Source organism: Pelobates fuscus, chromosome 3, assembly GCF_036172605.1.
Source record: "Pelobates fuscus isolate aPelFus1 chromosome 3, aPelFus1.pri, whole genome shotgun sequence".
Lineage (NCBI taxonomy): Eukaryota > Metazoa > Chordata > Amphibia > Anura > Pelobatidae > Pelobates > Pelobates fuscus.
In genome coordinates, this window is record NC_086319.1 from 333,558,254 (window position 1) to 333,578,949 (window position 20,696).

The 20,696-nt window shown below is 37.3% G+C and overlaps 1 protein-coding gene across 3 annotated transcripts in view; it reads left to right on the forward strand.

Annotated features, from left to right (window-relative positions):
* The window catches only part of DMXL2 (Dmx like 2), a 124,337-nt gene extending 105,470 nt beyond the window's left edge, over nucleotides 1–18,867 (forward strand). For 2 of the 3 annotated variants that reach the window (XM_063449040.1, XM_063449038.1), the window contains 13 exons: nucleotides 1,018–1,219; nucleotides 1,720–1,837; nucleotides 2,785–2,847; nucleotides 3,663–3,749; nucleotides 4,218–4,339; nucleotides 5,939–6,077; nucleotides 6,796–6,856; nucleotides 6,939–7,066; nucleotides 9,002–9,079; nucleotides 13,940–14,031; nucleotides 14,641–14,693; nucleotides 16,411–16,628; nucleotides 17,031–18,867. In XM_063449040.1, coding sequence (XP_063305110.1) covers nucleotides 1,018–1,219; nucleotides 1,720–1,837; nucleotides 2,785–2,847; nucleotides 3,663–3,749; nucleotides 4,218–4,339; nucleotides 5,939–6,077; nucleotides 6,796–6,856; nucleotides 6,939–7,066; nucleotides 9,002–9,079; nucleotides 13,940–14,031; nucleotides 14,641–14,693; nucleotides 16,411–16,628; nucleotides 17,031–17,240 — 1,571 coding nt within the window. In that variant the 3' untranslated portion in view covers nucleotides 17,241–18,867. The remainder of the gene's footprint in view (nucleotides 1–1,017; nucleotides 1,220–1,719; nucleotides 1,838–2,784; nucleotides 2,848–3,662; nucleotides 3,750–4,217; nucleotides 4,340–5,938; nucleotides 6,078–6,795; nucleotides 6,857–6,938; nucleotides 7,067–9,001; nucleotides 9,080–13,939; nucleotides 14,032–14,640; nucleotides 14,694–16,410; nucleotides 16,629–17,030) is intronic. The other variant, XM_063449039.1, reaches the window with a different exon arrangement.
* The last annotated feature ends 1,829 nt before the right edge of the window (nucleotides 18,868–20,696 follow it).

Here is a 20,696-nt window from a genome sequence, read left to right on the forward strand (position 1 = left end):
TTAACGCCTGATACAGCAAAGGTGCATGTCCATGATGACGTCCTCTTTTCAGTGGTCTTACGTGTTTCCAACTTGACCCATTACAGTCTATAATGAATGCGGCGGCGAGGCTCATCTTCCTGTCTGCCCGCACATCCCATGCCTCCCCCTTTGTCAGTCCCTACATTGGCTTCCCGTAAGATATAGGACTCATTTTAAGATCCTGAAACTTGTTTACCAATCTCTACACAATGCTGCTCCAACCTGATTATCCTCACTAATACACAAATATGTCCCATCTAGGCCCCTACGCTCTGCCGTAGATCTAAGTCTAACCTCTGTTCATACTCCTACCTCTGATGCTCACCTTAAAGACTTCTCTGTTAGACTTTCACCAAACCTCCACTTCTTCAAAAAAAATTTTTTTAAATGTACTTCTTTAGGAAAGCATATCAATTAAACTGTGAACAGCTTTCCCTCCTCACACCCTGATTCCTCTCTGAAACTGTCATCAAAACAAAACACTAAGCCCTCAATGAACACTATCCTAGCAACCTACTTTTCTACCCTACCTTTACCTTTTGTGTCACATTATCCCACTCCCTCTAACATGTACGCTCATTGAGCAGTGCCTTCAATCCCTCTGTTCCTATATGTCCAATTTGTCTGGTTACAAATGCCAGTCTGTTAGTCCACCCATTGTACAGCGCTATGGAACTTGTTGGCACTTTATAAATAATAATAAGTGTAAGTTGCACAGAAAAGTTTGAGTTTTAACCATGAGATCAAGCCTGGGGGCTCCTGGCAATAGCCACTGTATCTGTCTAAATCTGGTATATGTAGGTGTGATAACACAGAAGTATGAACTTTTGTAAACAGTTTGACAGATCACGATCTGACCGTATAAAGGGACTCCTGGCACCTTAATCACTAAATCACACTGTAGTAGTTATTGTGCTTATAATGTCCAAGTTCAGTGCAAATTGTAAGTCATTACTTGCAGAATCCATTTACTTACATCAAGGTATGTTTATTTAGATCTTCCTGTTACTTCTCCATTGGGTATTGCGGTTGTCAAAAACCTAGAGAACTGGGAGCAAATTCTTCATGAAAGAATGGACCAATTTGAAGGCCCACCACCCAACTATATTAACACATATCCCAGTGAGCTAGCTGCTGGAGCAGGGCCAGCTATTCTGCGTCACAAGGCAATGCTGGACCCAGAAAACACACCATTCAAGTAAGATAAAGCTCTCTTTTCTGGCTATTTAATGTTTTAAAATATAGCTAAAGTATGTTGTGTTAAATAGCTATAACTTGTAAATGTATTATCTAATGACATTAAGCCATAGCCTATATCTCCAATTCTGTCATAATAAGGCTATTCTTATTTAAAAAAAAAATAAAAAAGTATTACTTTCAATAAAGTAAAGCCTTTAACCCCTTAAGGACCAAACTTCTGGAATAAAAGGGAATCATGACATGTCACACATGTCATGTGTCCTTAAGGGGTTAAAGAGGTTGCTCACCTTGACACATAAGGCTTTCAGTGGTGACTTGGTCAAACCAGCCAGACGTCACAAGTGGTTCAATCCCATTTCCCTGTGAGTAGATAAAGTAACCTGGAAATTGGGGATTGACTACAGTCCAGTTAAGTGGTGGACATTATTATTATTCTTACATCGTATTTCTCAGTTATACATAGTGTGGCTCAGGTTTGTTTATATTTTGTTATTGTAGGTCCAAAGATTACTCTGCACTCCCTGTTAAAAGGCTCTGGCATTACCTAGTCAAACAGGAAATGTTACAGGAGTCGTTCATAAGATACATCTTTACCAAGAAGAGAAAGCAAAGTGAGGTAAACTTTATAAAATATAAACGTAAGCAATTAGTCTCTCCAGACTATCTTAAGATTAATGCAGTTTCAATTTTGCTAAATTTATACTATTGCATATAGTGTGCTATTTACCGTATTTCGCATGGCATTGGGGATAATTTATCCGCAAAGTGACATCTCTATACGTTACAGACATGTTTATGCATCACTTTTTTAAATCACCGGAAAAGTAAACTTGAAGGTCAAGACTTCATTACATGTTTTAAAGGGTGCTATTATGAAAAAAATGTAATGGAATAGTTTAACACTTTTATTTTTTTAATTTTTAAAAAATGAATTTATTATATACTATACAACTTGCTTCCTTGCCCATCATGTTGTCTTCCCACTGCTAAAATCGCCAGTTTAAGCTCACTGTGTAACTTGATCCTACAGTGAGTTCACTTTAGTTGATGGATCGTTTGTACGCAACTTATCTCATGCCCCCTGTAATCAGTATATATATATTAATTTAATATAGCTTTTTTCATCAAGGTGAAAATTAGTGATTTAAACAAGTGTTTTACCATTAACTTAGTTGAATAATAATTTTTTCATCATAACGCCCAATTTAATAGCGTCCGAGCTTCATGTAAATTACATTGCAATTTAAAGTCACCAATGCCTTTAAAATTAGTTAATAAAAATGGTAAACATTCAAAAAGAAGCATACAGCAAAGGAAATGTCAGTGTGAGTAGGATGTTTCCACTGTATTGTTTTTATGTCTGTTTACCGTTTAGGTCCATTTTTTTATATTTTTATTATTTATGTGAGTTGCTATAAACATGCATTTAATTCGGTCAACAAAATATCCGTAGAGCATTTTTCATGCCAACAGATTTGTTTACCAGTAACAATCAGGAATGTCTCATTTCTTGTTTTTCTTGTGCATGTTGTTTTGTGTTTGTGGCTGTGTGATGTCATGTAGTCTGTAGAAGACAGTGCGGAGCGTGTCAAAGTAAACTCCATAGCAGATCTTCAGAAAAATAAGGTAGTATGTCTTACATAGGCTTGTCCTCTAGCGCTTTCTTTCACGTTCACTGGTATCAGCATATCCTGGATAATTATTAACTTTACCATAGTTCTGTAATTGTCCACAAACAAACCTCAGCTTTTTCATTGGACTACATCTCCCACAAACCTGTAGCAGCTACAAACAGAACAAATGTTGCTGATTGTGGTTTATGGGATATAAAATCCTCTATAGTCATCATTTGATTACTCATGCTGTTCACTTTAAAAGTCATTCTTCTAAATTACCTGAACTGGGTTGTGGGATGTATTCATTTAATCCAACCACATACAAAAATGTATGTGTGCTCTTTAATTTAATTGCAGACCGAATTTCTTTTCTCGTCTTTATAAAAGCATTTGTTCCTTTTATTTACTATTTCAATGGACATTGAAGTGAATTAAAGAGCTACGAGGAGTAGTACATAATGTTGTCATCAAGATTTAGTTGTACCTGACAACAGCAATAATAAAAACAGTAGTTTATCTTTGTTCTAAATTCAATTCCTTCTCTATATACTAACATTATTTAATTTCATTTGTTTTTCCTTCCTGACGCTAACTTTCTTCCTGTCCGCTTACAGAAAATGTTCTGTGTAAATTTTGTATCCATCTATACTTTTTTTTTTTAGAATCTCTTTGAGTGGATAGAAGCCATTCTATTAATTAATATCCACAATTTGCTGGAACAAGTGAACAACTATTGCATGCAACTTAAATGTTTTCTGCATTCTCTTTCAATAATGAAAATGTTTCCAGTCAATTTGTAGCCTTAAAATCTACAATATTTTGCAGGTTGAAGCTGATCTGGGTTACCCCGGAGGAAAAGCAAAGATTATTCACAAGGAATCTGATATTATAATGGCTTTCGCTGTGAACAAGGTAATACTATTTAAATTAAAGGAGCACTATAGTGCCAGGAAAACAGACTTGTTTTCCTGGCACTATAGGGTTATTAGGTGTCCCCCCTCCCGCTGGGCTGAAAGGGTTAAAACCCCTTCAGCCACTTACCTTGATCCGGCTCTCTCGGCGCTGGTAAACTCTCCTCCCCCTGTTGATGTCAGCTCCGAATGCGCATGCGCAGCCAGAGCTGCACGCGCCTTCAACCCGCCCCATAGGAAAGCATTACTCAATTTTTCACACTGAGAATCATGGAATCGGCCTCTAGTGGCTGTCAGGTAACAGTTCTCTGGAACTGCTATGTTTTCAGCTGCAGGGTTAAAACCAGGGGGACCTGGAACCGAGACCACTCCATTGAGGTGAAGGGTGCCTATAGTGGTCCTTTAAGCATTTAAGCCTCCGTTCATGCCATATTATTGTTCTAAGCCTTTATCGCTTAATATATTCTAGGCAAATAACAATGAAATTGTCCTGGCCTCAACACATGATGTGCAAGAACTTGATGTTTCATGTCTCTTGAATGCTCAGCCCTACATATGGATTGGTGAAGAGTATGACAGAGAATCGAAAAGGTTAGTTCAACCCTATACAAACACAGCAGTGTTCTATATCCAATCTAGCAATGGTCTGGATTTAATACGTTTTCCAAATGATTCAATACTGTTTATTTATCTACAGAAGTCACAATTAAAGTCTATGGGATTTTTTGTAGATACATTATTTGTAAATGTTTGTTTGTTTTTTCCATTAAATCATTTGGAAAGTTATTAATCAAGGCCAATGTTGGCTTATTTTTTATTTAATTTATTTTACTGAAACTTTTTATGGTTTTTAAATAAATATAGTCGACTACGGTGGGTTTCAGAGTTATAATAAAGAGCACCCTAACATTCATGCTGTGATAATAAGAAAACAAAATGATCAACAAATAAAACCGTATTCACACTATATATATATTTCGTGTTTGTTTGTGCTGTTCTCCCCTAATTGTACAGCGCTGTGGAATATTTTGGCGCTTTATAAATGCCAGTAAATAATATACATAAATATAATTATCGTGGTACGTTTCTTTGCAAGCCAATTTTGTGAATGGGAAGTCACTGATTGGCTAAGAGTGTCAGCTGACCACACTCAGCCAATCAGTGGCGGCACTCTATGCTTCATGTAAGTGAAAATTAAGAAACCAGATGCCGCCGGTGGAGGAGTGAAGACCAGTGCTGGAGGAAGCTTAGGGATTACACTGTAACAAGGACGGTTTAACCCTGTGAGGTAAAATTGCCTCCAACTTAATTTAGATCCAATATAAGTTAAAAGAGACTATGCATAGCATATACAGCACTGTGCAAAAGTCTTAGGTCACCATTAGATTTGTTTTTGATTTTAAGCAGTAATAGAATAACCATATTTAATTATTCCTGTATTTATTAGAATACAGCCAGAAAATACAGGAAAGCTATATGCAGTATGCATGCAAGACCACTCTCACAGGGAAATCAGCAAACTGGATACTCAAGATGTGGTATTTAAGTTGTTATAAAGAAATTTGAAGAACCAGGAGAAGTCATGGACAAAAAAAAAGAACTGGAAGGAGCTTGATGGGGAATGGTCTTTGTGGAAGGGTAGCGGACAAGAAACCACTTATTCAGAAGGGTTACCTGGTGAAAAGGCTGAAACCATTCTTGATTATTATTCTTCGAACTGTAGAATAGTTAACTTGGCATCCCAAGAAGCTGCCAGATGCTGAGCCAGGTCCTTGAACTTCTTCCAGTCTCTCAAATGAGAAACTCTTCATCAGATTTTGAAAGTTTTCTTGGTCTGCCATTCCTTTTTTGGTTGAGGATCTCTCTTGATTCTTCAAATTTCTTAACAGCTAGAATACCACATTTCAAATTATCTGGTTGTATTCTAATAAAGTAACTGAGGAATAGTTATATATAGTCATTATACCATTGCTAAAACAACAAATCTAATGGTGGCCTAAGACTTTTGTACAGCACTGTATATACTTTTAATGTATGAATAATTATGGGAAAGGCTGCAGATTGTGAAGGAATCAAAGAATTAATTTCTATTTTTCAGTTTCAATATACAAATTATACAGTGTGATGAAATGCTGTGTGTTGCTGAAATCTGCTATAATGCTGTGATGAGTAATTACTGTTTGTCTGTAGTTCCGATGACCTAGATTTTAGGGGATCGACCTCTGCCATTCCACAGTCAAGTGTGGCATCCTTTAACATAAGTCAGATGCAGTCATCTTCATCCATGCCTTGGCTGGGTAGTGGTCAGACAAGCACTGGAGCTGGAGTGGTATGTGCCCTTTCCAACGTTATAAATATGTATAACTTAAGCCAAGAAGGACTGGCATGATATGATACAATGTACATATATTTCAAGATATTTAACCCCTTAAGGACACATGACATGTGTGACACGTCATGATCCCCTTTTATTCCAGAAGTTTGGTCCTTAAGGGGTTAATAAGGTGTAAGATGGGGGAAATGTGTGTGGATTAAAAAAAATAATAATAATAATTTTAACCAGTAGGTACAACAATAGGACATTTGGAGAAAGACATATAGCTGCAATTTAATGGGTACCTGTTTTTCTAGAGTAAATTTAATATGATGCAGGGTGTAACTTTCCAACTGATGGACTAGAGACTAATAAATTAGAAAAGTTCTGGGAACTAGAAATAGACCATGCTGTTCTAAAACCGGAAACAAAAAGCAGAATGAAGTTGTGTTATTGTACAAAATAGGCAGACTACGTTTACATCTCTTTCTCTAAAATAAGATATTTGGTTCAAAACTGATAAACAGTAGGGCTTATAGTGCTTAGTGCTGTATAGTATACTGCCGTCATGGTTCTCACTGACTGATATTGTCTGCCTGTCTGGAGACTGATATTAACATAACTCAAATTAATAAAACTTAGAATTTTGTGCACCTACTCCTTTTTATGTACATATACTTTAATTTTGTAATTTCTTTCTTTTTTGTTTTTGTTTTTTTGTTCTTCCTTAAAGCTCATTAAGCGTAATCTAAATAACGTGAAAAGAATGGCTTCACACCCTGTTCATCAGTGCTGTAAGTAACAGTCTCCTGTACTTGTTGAGCCTCCGTAATATTTTGAGAGTGAAATTCATGTTCCTATCTTGGTTTCCCTTAGATCTAACGGGGGCTCAGGATGGCAGCGTTCGTATGTTTGAATGGAGTCGGCCCCAACAACTTCTATGCTTTCGGCAAGCTGGAAATGCTCGGGTTACAAGATTGTATTTTAACTCCCAAGGCAATAAGGTTTGTCTCATTAGACAGTTAGTGTAATGTCTTGCTGTTGCATTCACTAAACCCAAAAGTTAGTAAATACAAGGTTCCACTTTAATGTCACTTAACATCACTTGACATCATCAATGCATTATTCTCTGTAATGCACCGTTTTGACTATGTACAGTGAAGAGGCTCCTAATCTCAGGACAGTGGGTTCTACAAAGTGCAGGAAACATTCAGTGAAAGGTCCTGGTATATGGTGACATAATGGCATCACACTGTTTGCTCCACATTTACTTGAGAACATTTAAGCTGTAAATCTCCCATTTTCTCATGATCACAGGAGTTAGATTGGGTTCTGGTCACTCGCGAGGGTAGACTAAACTTACTATCATGCTTTGTGAACTGGCAAGTCTTCCTATAATAAAATGGATAGACTGTGGCCATAAAGGATGCACATACTCAATAACAGTACTTCAATAAAATGTGGCATTATTATTGGTATTGAGGGGCTAATGTGCACCATCACACTGCCAACCTAAACAGTTTACACAAGACTGGATGGATTCATCGATTTTTGTTTGACACGTTTAATTCTACAAACTACATTTGTAAGCAGAAATTCAGATTTGACAGATTGTATTTCAATCGTCTGCTGTTTTAGTGCACCTGTGCCTACTGTAGCTTCAGTTTTTTGCTTGAAAGTAGTGAAAAACAATATGGTGATCTGTCTGCGACAGTAGCCCATCCACTTCAAGGTTCAGTGTGCTCCTCTGCCTAGCACTGTTGTAGTGTAGTTATTTATTTTATTGTCCCATTCCTACCAGCTTGAACACATTTTTTATGACCTTGTATTCTCTTTAAACTCCAGAGACTGTTGTATGCTAATATCCAAGGAGATCAGTGAGCTCTGATGTGCTTACATCACATCTGTCACCAACAATCATTTCATGTTGAAAATTGTTTGTATCACATTTGTTCCCCCAATTTGATGATTGAGTTTCCATGCGATTAACTGATTAACCAATTATGGGGTCAATTTACGAAAAATCTGTTGAAAATTATCTAGCTAATTTAACGGACACGGACAAATTAGTTCAGATGTGGCTTGACTTGCACATTGAAGAGTGGAAGTGCTAGCATTTCTTAAATAGCTCCTCTTGATTTTGGTGTGGTCAGAGAGACAATCTATGGCTCCCAAAAAATTGAAAATCCTCCCCTTCTGTAGAAACCCCTCTTCACCATATGCCAGCGTTCAGTAAATAAGGTAAAGATAATGAACATCTGACAGAGATGACTAAGGTCGGTGAGGAAAGGAGAAGGTTGACAAAGTTATTCCACTCATAACACCCTCAGTCTTCTGGGAACTGCCAAGTACAAGAAAATGTATGCAACTTAATATCCACACAATACCAGGTACTGCCCTATTCCTCTAGGACAATGGCTCAAAGTCATCCTTAAGAATGTCATACAATCTCAAGAGACTTGTATGGGTTAAACGAATTCTCTCCTCTAATTCAACATCTCTCACGGATTCCAATAACCTCTCTGGCATATGATGATAGGGGCCCTGTGTCTCCTCAGTGTTATGCGTGGCTAGCCAGCCCGAACATGCTGTCCCTGAGGCTCCTCAATGAAATGGCAACACTGATTTTCGTTTAGTGGGTATTGATGATCTCAACAAGTGATGTGCGTGTTTCATTTACACAAGTTTGTAGTTTTTCTTTCATGTCTTTACGTGCAGTAATTGTGACACCCATTTTGATGCATTACAAAACAAAACAGCCTGTCTGTCTGATAAATATTACTGATTCATCAGAGAATGTAGATGTATTGTGCTGCTTAATTATTTTTATTTATTTTTTGAATTCGAGGCAAATCATTTATAAGATGTTCTTACTATTCCTTACAATTGTTTGAGAGTGAATGTTATATACAATTATATTTTGTTTTGTCGTGTTTTAGTGTGGTGTTGCCGATGGGGAAGGATTTCTAAGCATTTGGCAAGTAAACCAAACCACCTCCAGTCCAAAACCTTACCTGGTGAGTTACGTTTTTAAATTTAGTAAATAAGTGTTATAAACTGCTAGTCCTGGCTGGATTTTGTAGCATGAGGTCTTTACATTCTTTTTTTTTTTTTTTTTTTTTTTTATTCTTTATTTTTGTTGTGCATGTTTTAACAACAAGCCTGTGCTGCCACAACAGCAGTCACACGCAAAATCATACATTTTCAAACATGGCAAGTAAAATGTCTGCACAATTTTATATATTATGAAACAGAAATGGTAGGAGTAGCGTGGTTCTGTGAGTAGACGTCATATAAACATGTTTGGTCTATATATGTCTAGGGTCCTGGCCTACTAACAATAGAAGGAGCAAGCGATGGTCGCTGAACGGCTAGCTCGTTGCAAAATATAAGATATTAAACTGAGATTATAGTTGTTCTGCTAACTAATGAGGCAACCAGTAGCTTTTCTCAGAACATGTTACTGGACCCTTTGAAATTAAATAAGTGTATAACAATTTATGCTTGACGTTGCTAGATTGGCTATGGTAGGTATTTAGATCCACATGACTAGGTACATGTTAGCTGGGTCATCGCTGTAGTCACTTAAGTAGAAGGAAATCCTACATTTGCATATAACAACTGCTCTTAAAATTTGCTTTATCATCCTCACAGAGTATATGCAAGAGAATAGAGGTGGCCTAAACAGTTACTTGTTAAGGCATAACATAAAAATATAAGAGTTAACACCAAATCAAGGAAAAACAATAAAAACTTCAACATTTGCATATAGAGACTATATGAGGCATGGAGTGATTGACTCATCTGTAGCATCAAGAGTCCCGGTCAGTCAACCCCCGCAAGAGGGGTACTTTTGTGAGTAGCCCATCACCGTAAGCCGCCTCATCCCCTTCAGCCTATGCCCACCGGGTGTACAGACCTGTCCATCTTGGGGGTGACTTGCCCGGGGGCATTGATGGCCCGATGTCGGGGCTGTGCGTGGAGCTTCGTGTGTGCCTGGTCGTGAGGCCTCCATGGTGCCCCTAGAGGTAAGCCCCTTTGCGGGTGTGAGTCATGGGAGTGTGGGTGACCCCTCTTGTGCTGTGGTGCTGATCGTTCCCGGTTTCCAACAGGGTCTCTTCGAGAGCAGTGTTGCTGGGGAGATTCCTGCTTTTGCTGTGAGGCTGGGTTGGGCTTTGGCACTCGGAGAGGTGTTCTTGAGTGTCGTCGGGTTCGGGCTCCTCTGGGCTTGTGGGCGTCGGGCTGGCTTCCGCGTGGAGCAGGCCTTGCGCCTGTATGGCAGTACCGCCGCTTTCTTTGTCGGTTTCGCATGAGTGGGTAGCCGGTGTGCCCGGAGTTTCAGGTGGAGCCAGAATGCTTGCCAGAACTTTTCAAAGGAGGCCTCAATGGGCTCAACCTCCCTATCACTCCTTGAATTTGCATGTGCTCGTGAGGGGTGCTTGTCATCCGCCATCTTCGGAGGCCATGCGGCTCCAGGGTTTTTGCCCCTTGTTGGCCCTGCTGAGATGAGGTCGCACCCTGTAGGGACCGGGATATCCCCCGCCGGTCCGGGGGGGGGGGGGGGGAACGGGGCTGTGCAGAGTCTTGTGGCCGCTTGGAGCCCGGGGTCGGGAGATCGGCCGCCTCCCCCAACACCCAGGTCGTCGACCGTGTTAGGCCGCAGGCTGTTGCGCTGCGTGCTGCTATCGGGTCACCCAGATCCAGGCTTTGGGAGTAGCCGAGGGTGTTTGGGGTGGCCCTCTGGTTGCCTAGGGTCGGTTTTCTCCCAGTTTGCCTTAGTGTTACAGGTAGTTTAGCGTAGTTTAGCAGGAGCTTGTGACAAACGCGTCTAGCCATCTTGGCTGTCAGGCCCCGCCCCCGAGTTCTTTACATTCTTATACAATTTATGCATTAACAAAAAAGGTTCTCATTTGCTATTTCTCAATAGAGAAATATTTCAGCCAATAAGTGCTTTCCCTCCCCTCCAGAGCGTAAGAAGCACTGCACATTTTGCTTGCTACCTCAAGTATGCGAGGCATATGAATTTGTACACATGCACTTATTTGCATTTTTTTTCCCTGGAAAAGTACTCACATTTTATCATTATATATGTCTTCTATTTATGTTGGCTAGCTGTTGCATATTGGTGCAAGTGCATTGGTGCAGATTTTTATCTGGGCCACATGCATTTTAAAAGGGTAAGTTATCTTACCTTAAAGGATCACTATTGTGCCAGGAAAACAAACTCGCTTTCCTGGCACTATAGTGCCCTGAGGGTGCCCCCACCCTCATGGCCCCCCTCCTGTCAGGCTGAAGTTGGAGGAAGGGGTTAATCACTTACCTTTCTCCAGCGCCGGGGACTCTCCTCCTCCTTTGGACATCATCGGCTGAATGTGTTTACAGCAGGCAGGGTTAACCCTAGAGGAACCTGGCACCCAGACCACTTCATTAAGCTGGAGTGGTCTGGGTGCCTATAGTGGTCCTTTAATGCTGGAATTCTTCTTTTGAACCATTTCTATTGAAGTGCTCCCTCTAAGCACTTTTTGTGAGCATTGCTGAAACCATTATATAAAGGGAAAGGTGCAGGAAAGCTTTTTTTCTTTAACAATTTATTTCGGTTTTCTCACCAAAACAAGCTTGAAAGGAACACTATCGTATTAAAGTTACGAGTCTCAGTGATTTTTTTTTTATTTAAACATTTTTTTTTTTTTATTTGGGGAGTTTTGTTTTGCATTGCTGATTTTATTGAACTTAACTTTGAATCGTACAGCTGGTCCGGAGTACAGGATAAGATTATAAATCAAAAGGACATATGGTAAAAACACTGCCAATCAATCACATTCCTTTCTTACATCTCTCAAGCAGCAGCCAGTAAAGAACAATTTGTTGTCAACGTGTTTTTAATTCTTGCTACAGCTTTGCCAGACCGGTGATCTGCCTCATCTTCTGCTTTAATGTTCACTTAAGCCCAACCTGGTTTCCTTCATTGTCATAGAAGCGGTGGCAGGCCCTTGTCATTACAAACTGCTCGGGTACATTTATAATAGAGTGGGCTTGCTTGACGGTAATTTTTCTGTTTACTGCTGCATCCAAAATGATAACCGGATTAAACCTGTTAGTTATAATTGCTTCGAATGTATATGTATTCGCATCAAAGCTTTTTATATTTAAATCATAATTATGGATTTTCTCCAAACCTTGAAATTGCACAGCTTCTATTTTAATGTTCCATTTGCGTATATTGTGAAAATAATTTGCCTTTCAGTAAAAGTCTAAGCAATCAGGTGATTCTGAATGTTTTCTGCGAACCCACTGATGTACAATTTATTCCTTCTGATTGCAAAGTTTTACATGAAATAAGCTGCATTAAGCAGCAAAACTTCTGTAACAAATCAACCTGCATAAGGATTTGTAAAAGTAATATGTTAGAACTTTGGAAATAGAGGAAACTCATCTTTATTTTTATATTTAATTTAGTTTGTTAACCAGTGTTTGTTTAGTGCTTTATTACGTGCTACGCTTCTTGCGATGATGACGTCATACTTTGACGACAATAGCTTTAAAGGTGTTATTTTAATTGTGTTATTTAGCTTGGAAATCGAGGAACCCCATCGGCACGATATTATTTGAGAAAGTTCCAGTAATCAGTCTGTTTTGTAACTTTGATATTTCATATCAAACCCAAATGCGTTACACTGTAGCATGCATATATCCATGTGTTATCGCATTTTATCGCAGCTATCTTAACTGGAAAGGTCCATTTTTTTATCTAATGCTTTTGGCTGCTGCAGACAAAGAAAAATAAGTTAATGTTGTTTAGAAATTAAAATTAACAAAAGAAATATACCATTGTGAGTACCTTTGCTCTATTAGCAGCTGGAGATTTGTCCAGCAGGTTGAATGATTTTGGAATATTTTAGATATCTTAATTATCTTATTTGTTTAGTTCAAAACATCACGCGAAACAGAGCAGAGTATTTGGTTTATGCTCAGAACATTTAATATATTTCACACATTAAGACTTTAAGACATGTATATACACTAAAGAAATTGACCTCCTTCAAAAGTATGTCACTGGAATGAAAGAAAAGTGAAATTAAGGAGTGCTGGTCCTATGTTGTCCATTTACTAGAGACGACTACTCATACTAAATGGTATGAGCCAAGTTCAGAGCTGTTTAGTTCTCTGTCCCAGAAATGCTCTATTTCCACCTTAAGAATATGGTTTAACATTCCTCCCTATAGACCCAAATGGCCAGGTGTGTGTACAGATATGAGTTATATGTATTTACATTCGTGTTTGACTAGTTTCCAGCTTATGTCACAGTTCAGAGAATACACCTAGATATGTGTCATTAACTAGACCAGGGGAAGGCAACCTTCAGCACTCCAGATGTTGTGGACTACATCCCCCATAATGCTCTTACACCCATAATGCTGGCAAAGCATCATGGGAGGTGTAGTCCAAAAAAATCTGGAGTGCCGAAGGTTGCCAATGCCTGAGCTAGGCCTTTTCTAGCCACCCAGGCTACTCACCTGCTTGAAAACATACGTATTCCTCTCTGCTTAATGCTGGAGTTGCAAGCTGAAGCTTACTGGCAATTGATGGTATTGTACGTTGAATCCTGGATACGTTGATCATGTTTGTGTTATTTGCAGCACAAATTTAAAATATTAATCTTTAAATAAGAGCACTTGATAACACATTAAGTAAAAATGCTGAGGATGCTTATTAGTAGGGTTGTCACTATCTCTTTCCATAAAGATCAAAGGATGTAAATAAGCAACATATTTATCATTTAAGTTGCTGCAAGATTGTTTAATGTTTGTACAGCCAAGCTGTCATTTAGCTTTTTTTTTTCAATGCTTATTTGAATTCCGTTTTTCTTATTGGTCTAGAGTTGGCAGTGTCACACTAAAACTACCGGTGACTTTGCCTTCATTACCTCGTCAAGCTTGGTCGCAACAGCTGGACAGTCCAATGATAACAGGTACACAACATGACTAAAAATAAATTCAGCTGATCGTAATATAAAATGGGCTCTTATTGTTTAACAGAGGATTTGTTCATATATTAGGGCAATTCCCAGCTTCCGTGCAAGCCACTGTGCCAACACACTCCCTCCAGTATTTGCAAATCCAAATGTAAATTGTTACAATAAGAATCTTTACTGAATCTCTTAATGTGCAGTGGTTTATGCCCAATATCTGCCATGTAAAGCGTTATGTAATACGTAAAAAAATGAATGCCGGCAGACTCTACATCATTCTTGCATTACTGAGAATCTACTAATGGGTTGTTGTGAAGGATAACATTTTTGTGTAATTTTTTTTTTTTTTTTTTTTTTTTTTTTAGCATTAGCCAAATTGCAAACATACATGTAATGGCTGGGAAAGGGAAGCACTCATTTAACCTAGCCTATGTTGATTAGAATAACCAAATAGTATAGGCAAAGGAATCACAGCAACACTACAGATCTTTTTAACAGTTGCATGAAACTACCTATCTCAAATGACAAAGTTCATCACATTATTTGAGTATAAATGCTTTATGGCTTACTGATTTGCAAATTATATGTATATATTTATTTTCTTTGTAGAAATGTATGCCTGTGGGATACGCTGATATCATCCAGTAACAGTCTTGTTCATGGTAAGCCGTCTGCTTTTATATAAATCTCAATAAAATGTCCAAAGTGCATATTGTGTTGAGAATGTTAACATTCGATTATCATAACATGCAGACCTTTAGAAGTACTAGAATACTTGCATGCAGGTGCAGTATGTTACACATTCACTATTCATTAGTTACAGCAGAGCATACTTAAATAGTTTTACACAGTTGTTAGATATTTATTGGGATAACATCAAATAGAAGGTTTTGTATATATACGAGAAGAGTTGTGTGTTTAATAGCACATGTGTGGGTGTAACTATTACCCTTACCTTGCAAAAATATTATTTTATCCCCATTTTTTTTTATAAGCAGAGGAATACATTTGTTAGCTGGTCACTAACTGCTTCTTTTTTTTTTCAAAGTGTCCAAATGTTGTGTGAGTGATTGGGATATTCACCATTCACATTCTAGAGATTGTGTGAGTAACCTAAATTGTGATCCTCTTAACTCATTGAGAAAGAGGTGCTGCAATTTAACCTAGAACAATAACATGTTACCAAGCCATAAAATAGAATTTTAACCCCTTCAGGACGGAGTCAATAGTGCACGTTCTGATCAAAACAAAACGTAAACAAAAACTGGAATTTGCGCTAAATGTCTGTTCAACCGTAATTCACCGCTGTCACATTAAGTTCACCCACACTTATATATCATTTTGTTCAGGAGAAACAGGGCTTTCATTTATCATTAACTATTCATATATGGAACATAATTTATTATGAATAACATTTTAAAAAATTTGAGAAAATAAGATATTTTTTTAAATTTGTATTTTCGTCTGACATTTTAGCTGTGAATGTCATAATACTGTTAGGTTTTCCTGCGATGTCTCACGAGTACAACTGTACCCCCCATTAACAGGTTTTATGGTGTTTTGGAAAGTTAAAGGGTCAAATATAGAACGTTCCATTTTCAATTTGAAATTTGCCAGATTAGTTATATTGCCTTTGAGACGGTGTGGTAGCCCAGTAATGAGAATTACCCCCATAATGGCATACCATTTGAAAAAGTAGACAACCCAAGGTATTGAGAGTGGGGTATGTTTAGTCTTTTTTAGTAGCCACTTAGTCACAAGCACTGGCCAAAGTTAGCGTTCATATTTGTTTTTGTGTGAAAAAAGCAAAAAACGAATATTTGTCCAGTGTTTGTGACTAAGTGGCTGCTAAGAAAGACTGGACATACCCCACTTTGCAATACCTTGGGTTGTCTACTTTTGCAAATGGTATGCCATCATGGGGGTAATTCTCATTCCTGGGCTACCATACGCTCTCAAAGGCAACATAACCAATCTGGCAAATTTAAATGTCAAAAAAATGAAATGCAAGCCTTATATGTGACTCTCTAACTTTCCAAAACACCATAAAACCTGTACATGTGGGGTACTGTTATTCTCGGGAGACTTCACTAAACACAAATATTAGTGTTTTAAAACCGTAAAACATATTACAACAATAATATAGTCCATAAAAGTGCTGTTCGTTTGTAAAAAATGCAAAAAACTTCACTTTTACTTAAAATATCATCGTTGTAATACAATTTACCAGTTTAAAACACTAATATTTGAGTTCAGCGAAGTCTCCCGAGTAAAACAGTACCCCCTATGTACGGGTTAAAGAAGTGACTAATACATTGCACAGTAACAATTTTTGACAGTCTTATTTACACTAATGTGTTTCTGTTCTGTTTGATCTAGCTTTCAATTGCCATGAAAATGGTGCCACAGTCCTCCAGTATGCACCGAAGCAACAGCTCTTGATCACTGGTGGCAGAAAAGGAAGTATTTGCATCTTTGACATAAGACAGAGGCAGACCCTTCACACGTTCCAGGCTCACGATTCAGCTGTAAAGGCCTTGGCTCTAGACGCATCTGAAGATTATTTTGTTACTGGCTCAGCTGAAGGTAACATGAAGGTAAGGCACAATATGCATCTAACAACATATTCAAACAGAAGTAGCTAACATTTAGGGAAAAAAAGTTATTAAAAGTTGGGTTATCAGCCTGCTACAAACCAGCCAGACCCGGGCTTGTCCCCTAACATGGTCACAACACAAATGTGCTCACCACAAGTGAGCACTGTACAGCTTGAAACAAACCACAAATGTTGCGTAAATAATTGAAACCAATCTATACGTGAAAAATGTAAACCCACGAAATGCCTAAATTACCTTTCTTGTACAACTGAGCACGAAAAATAATAACAAAGAATTAAAAAAAAAAAAGTTGGGTCTATGCTATTTGTGAATAAATTCAGAATTGCAATCATTAGACAGCAGAAATGTAAATTGATTTGTTTGTTTTGATTTCTAATTTAGGTGTGGAAGCTGACAGGACACGGTTTAATTCATTCGTTTAAAAACGAGCATGCAAAGCAGTCCATATTTCGGAATATTGGGGCTGGTGTCATGCAGATTGAAGTAGGAGAAAACAAGCGCATCTTCTCCTGTGGAGCAGATGGTACTCTGAAGATGAGGATGTTGCCCGCTGCCTTCAAGACACAGTCATGCATTTTCGATATTATTTAAAGATTTATATTTTGGAACATTTTCTGCTTCCAAACATTGATCTGCTGCTGCATAATGCGTAGTGAAGAAATAGTCTTTCTCTACAGTTGACCGAGTTAGAGGGTGTTCTAGAATGATGTAATGAGGATAATGGATGAGGATTTTTTTTTAAAGCTAGATTACTGTCGTTGAATGGGTGTGGATATGCATGTGTGTTACTTTAAGAAGGCATATGCAGAGGCCAGTAAAGGAGAGGGTGATGGTCACGGCTGCTTTCTCTTATAGTGTCCATAAAGACTGAACCTTTTCAATGATGGCTACAATTTAAGGATCACTGTTACTACTAAAGATGTTTTATTACAAAGTTTAAAGCTGGTCAAACTATCTACTTTACTATACGGAGAATGGTCAATGAGGCATGGGCATTGGTGCTAACAATGATGTTTTAGTGGTTTGACAGTTTACAGGCATGTTGCATTTGTTCCCTATTATGTGAAAGGAAACCATCCATATGTTGATCCTAAGAGCACTACAGAGCCATGCACCAAGTAATTGGGGGAATAATGCTAATCTTTCAATGATTAGTCATTCAGAGGACTGTTGCGATTATTGATTGTTGAATCAGGAGGTGTGATATTCTTTTAATGGTTTACAGATTATAGACACTTTCGCTTCCAGTTTTGACACTCGTGTTCTTTAAAAAGAAAAAAAAGCATGTCTGTATTTTACTTGTACAAAAATAATAATGCATTTGTGTACTGTCACTTTAAACTACCAAACCAAGAACTTTTGCAACCAAAATGTATCCAAACAGAGGATCTCTAATCCCTCTGTTGTTTTTGGATAGTGATTTTTCTTGGTGGCTATGTTTTTGTTTTTATTTTATTTTATTTTAAATTTTTTAATTTATTTATTTTTGAAGTAGTTTTGTTTTTATTTAGTATGACCTTGTAATTTGCACAACATTTAATTGCAGTGTTTACGTTGTACTGTTCATTGCATATTACCTCGCATTCATTTGACTATTCTCAAGTTACATTATTTCATGAATTTAAACTTAGAAATCTTGTGTTGTGAGCGCAGGCCCAACTTACCTGCAGTCATGTTTACGTTTTTAAATGCATTTTTGAGATATTTTGTGTGCATAATTTATTTTAGCCTCCCCTAACGAATGCCTATTCGTCAGTGAAAAAAAGACTGACAAGAATCTATATGAAGATAGTTAAGTAGACTCTAAAGCAACACATTTTAATATGAATGTCAGGCTTTTTGTGGCCAGATAGTAAATAGTTGAAACCGGATACAATTAAATTAAAACAAAGCATATGTATAAACTATGCAGAGTTCAATATTGTTTGCTTGTAATATACTAGGCAGTGTTGTCATTTTTGATGTACCGTTGTAAACAAAGACACTCTTAATAAGCTATTAAAACTCATGTCTGTGTAATTGTCATCCATCAAGTTGTCTCATTTTCAATGCAAAATTCAATGTGTGTGTTGTAATGTAAATTATAATTTCATGCACATTTATCCTGTAACTTTACCTTCTCTAAAGATGTTTTAAAAGTATAAAGGTATGTATAGAGAAGAGCGAGTCATTTGTCAGACCTTTGTAAGATGAATAAAGCCCTTTTATTTCACGGAAACCATGCCTGTCTTGTTTATGTCCGTTTTGTATGAGAACTTGACAGTAGTGTTGGGATCTGAAAAATGGTGCGAAGTACTAAATGTAGAGGAATCACCATGAAAACCGGTAAACGTTTGAGACACCTCTCCTTTACATTTCCTACAGTTAATTCAAAGTTAACTATTGAAAATGTAATTAGTGAAAATAGTTTTTGGAAAGGTTGGGGTTTTTTTTTTAGGTGTTTTCCATAGACTAAATTTAGGCAAATGGCATTTTATCCAATTAGCTGTCAGATATAGGTTTGTATCAATACCATCAAAAGAAAAGAGAAAAGTTTAAAAAAAAAAAAAAAAAAAAAAAAGAGGATGGGAATCTTTGGTCCAGGGGGAACTTAAATCTACAAGGAAAAGTAAGAATCAGAAGACATCGGGCATCATTGTGATAAGCACTTTTAGGCCATGGGACTCTAGGTCTTACGGTCGTTTATTAGATTTGCATTCTCCAATTCTGTGAAGGACTGAATGATTTGGAATATATATATATATATTTTTTTTTTATAACTGAAAGCAAACCAGCTAACTTTGCAACTGGGATAAAATGACTATATTTGCTTAGTGGGTTTTATGAGCTATATGGTTATGCAAATAATTTTGAAAACACAGGAACCTTTAACTGTAAGATATCACTGCAGGTCATTGAATGGAAAAATATGAATGCAAATAAGCATGATTTACCAGTACTATTTCCAATGTCCGATAGGTACATAAAAAAAGATACAATTATACATCTTCACAAGGCAGAAATTGCAACTAGGCAGTATGTGTTTCATCCAACAAAGTGCATTACAAATTAAGAGTAAAATTCTCCCTGAATATAAATGCTTAAAAACTCCGGCATCTGTAACACGCAATCTCAATATTCTTGGAGATCAGGATGTGGGCAACAGAGAATATGAATGTGTCTGTTCCTTGAGACTTTTTTTGTGTGTGTCCGTGAATTACTCAGTGGGTTATATTTTTGTAATAAAGTTTCTTTATTGTAGTTACTTAATTATTTTATCCCGTTATCAGTCATGCTAAATATATATCGTCCACTGGAATTATTTTGTCAATATATGCAACGTTTTCCTAATTTAAATGTGCTACAGTGCTAGTCAGAAATCCCTGAAAACATGCATCCATCTACCTAAATCATTATTCATTTATAATTGCATATATCGTATATGTATACAAACTTATTTATAATTGCGCTGTATATGTCTCATATTTTATGTGCTTCCCAGCACATACTTGAAATCTCAATTTATTTATCCTTCCTGTTAAAACATGTTAGAATAAATCAGTTATATTTCTTGTTTAAAGGATAACTCTTGCCCCATAAAACTTAATCTCAGTGTTGACTTTTATTTTGACCTTCAATGTGAATTCCAACTCAATTTCAAATGTAATTCTCAGCTTAGTGAATAACTCCCAGCAGTTACTAAACTAGATAATGTTCGACACAGAGCGGTAGTGTAGCCTTGGAACTCTAATAGCAGTAAACATTGGAAAATAATAAAATCTGCATGGCCATACCTTTTTTTGGAAGTCTTGTGAATAGTCTACGTGTCAGGGTTGTATTGTAAATCATTTCAGCCCAGTTGGAAAATTGGTAGTATAACCATTCTACAGCAATATTGGTCCTCTCGTTTTCTATATGTCATACCACATGTGCGATAGACCTACCTTTCCAATGCAAATGCCTCTGGCATTTTTCAAAAGGATTGAAGAGAACCAATGTACACTTTGACTTTTACTTGTGATTTATTTTTTTTACATCGATAAATATTTTTAAGGGAACTTCAATAGG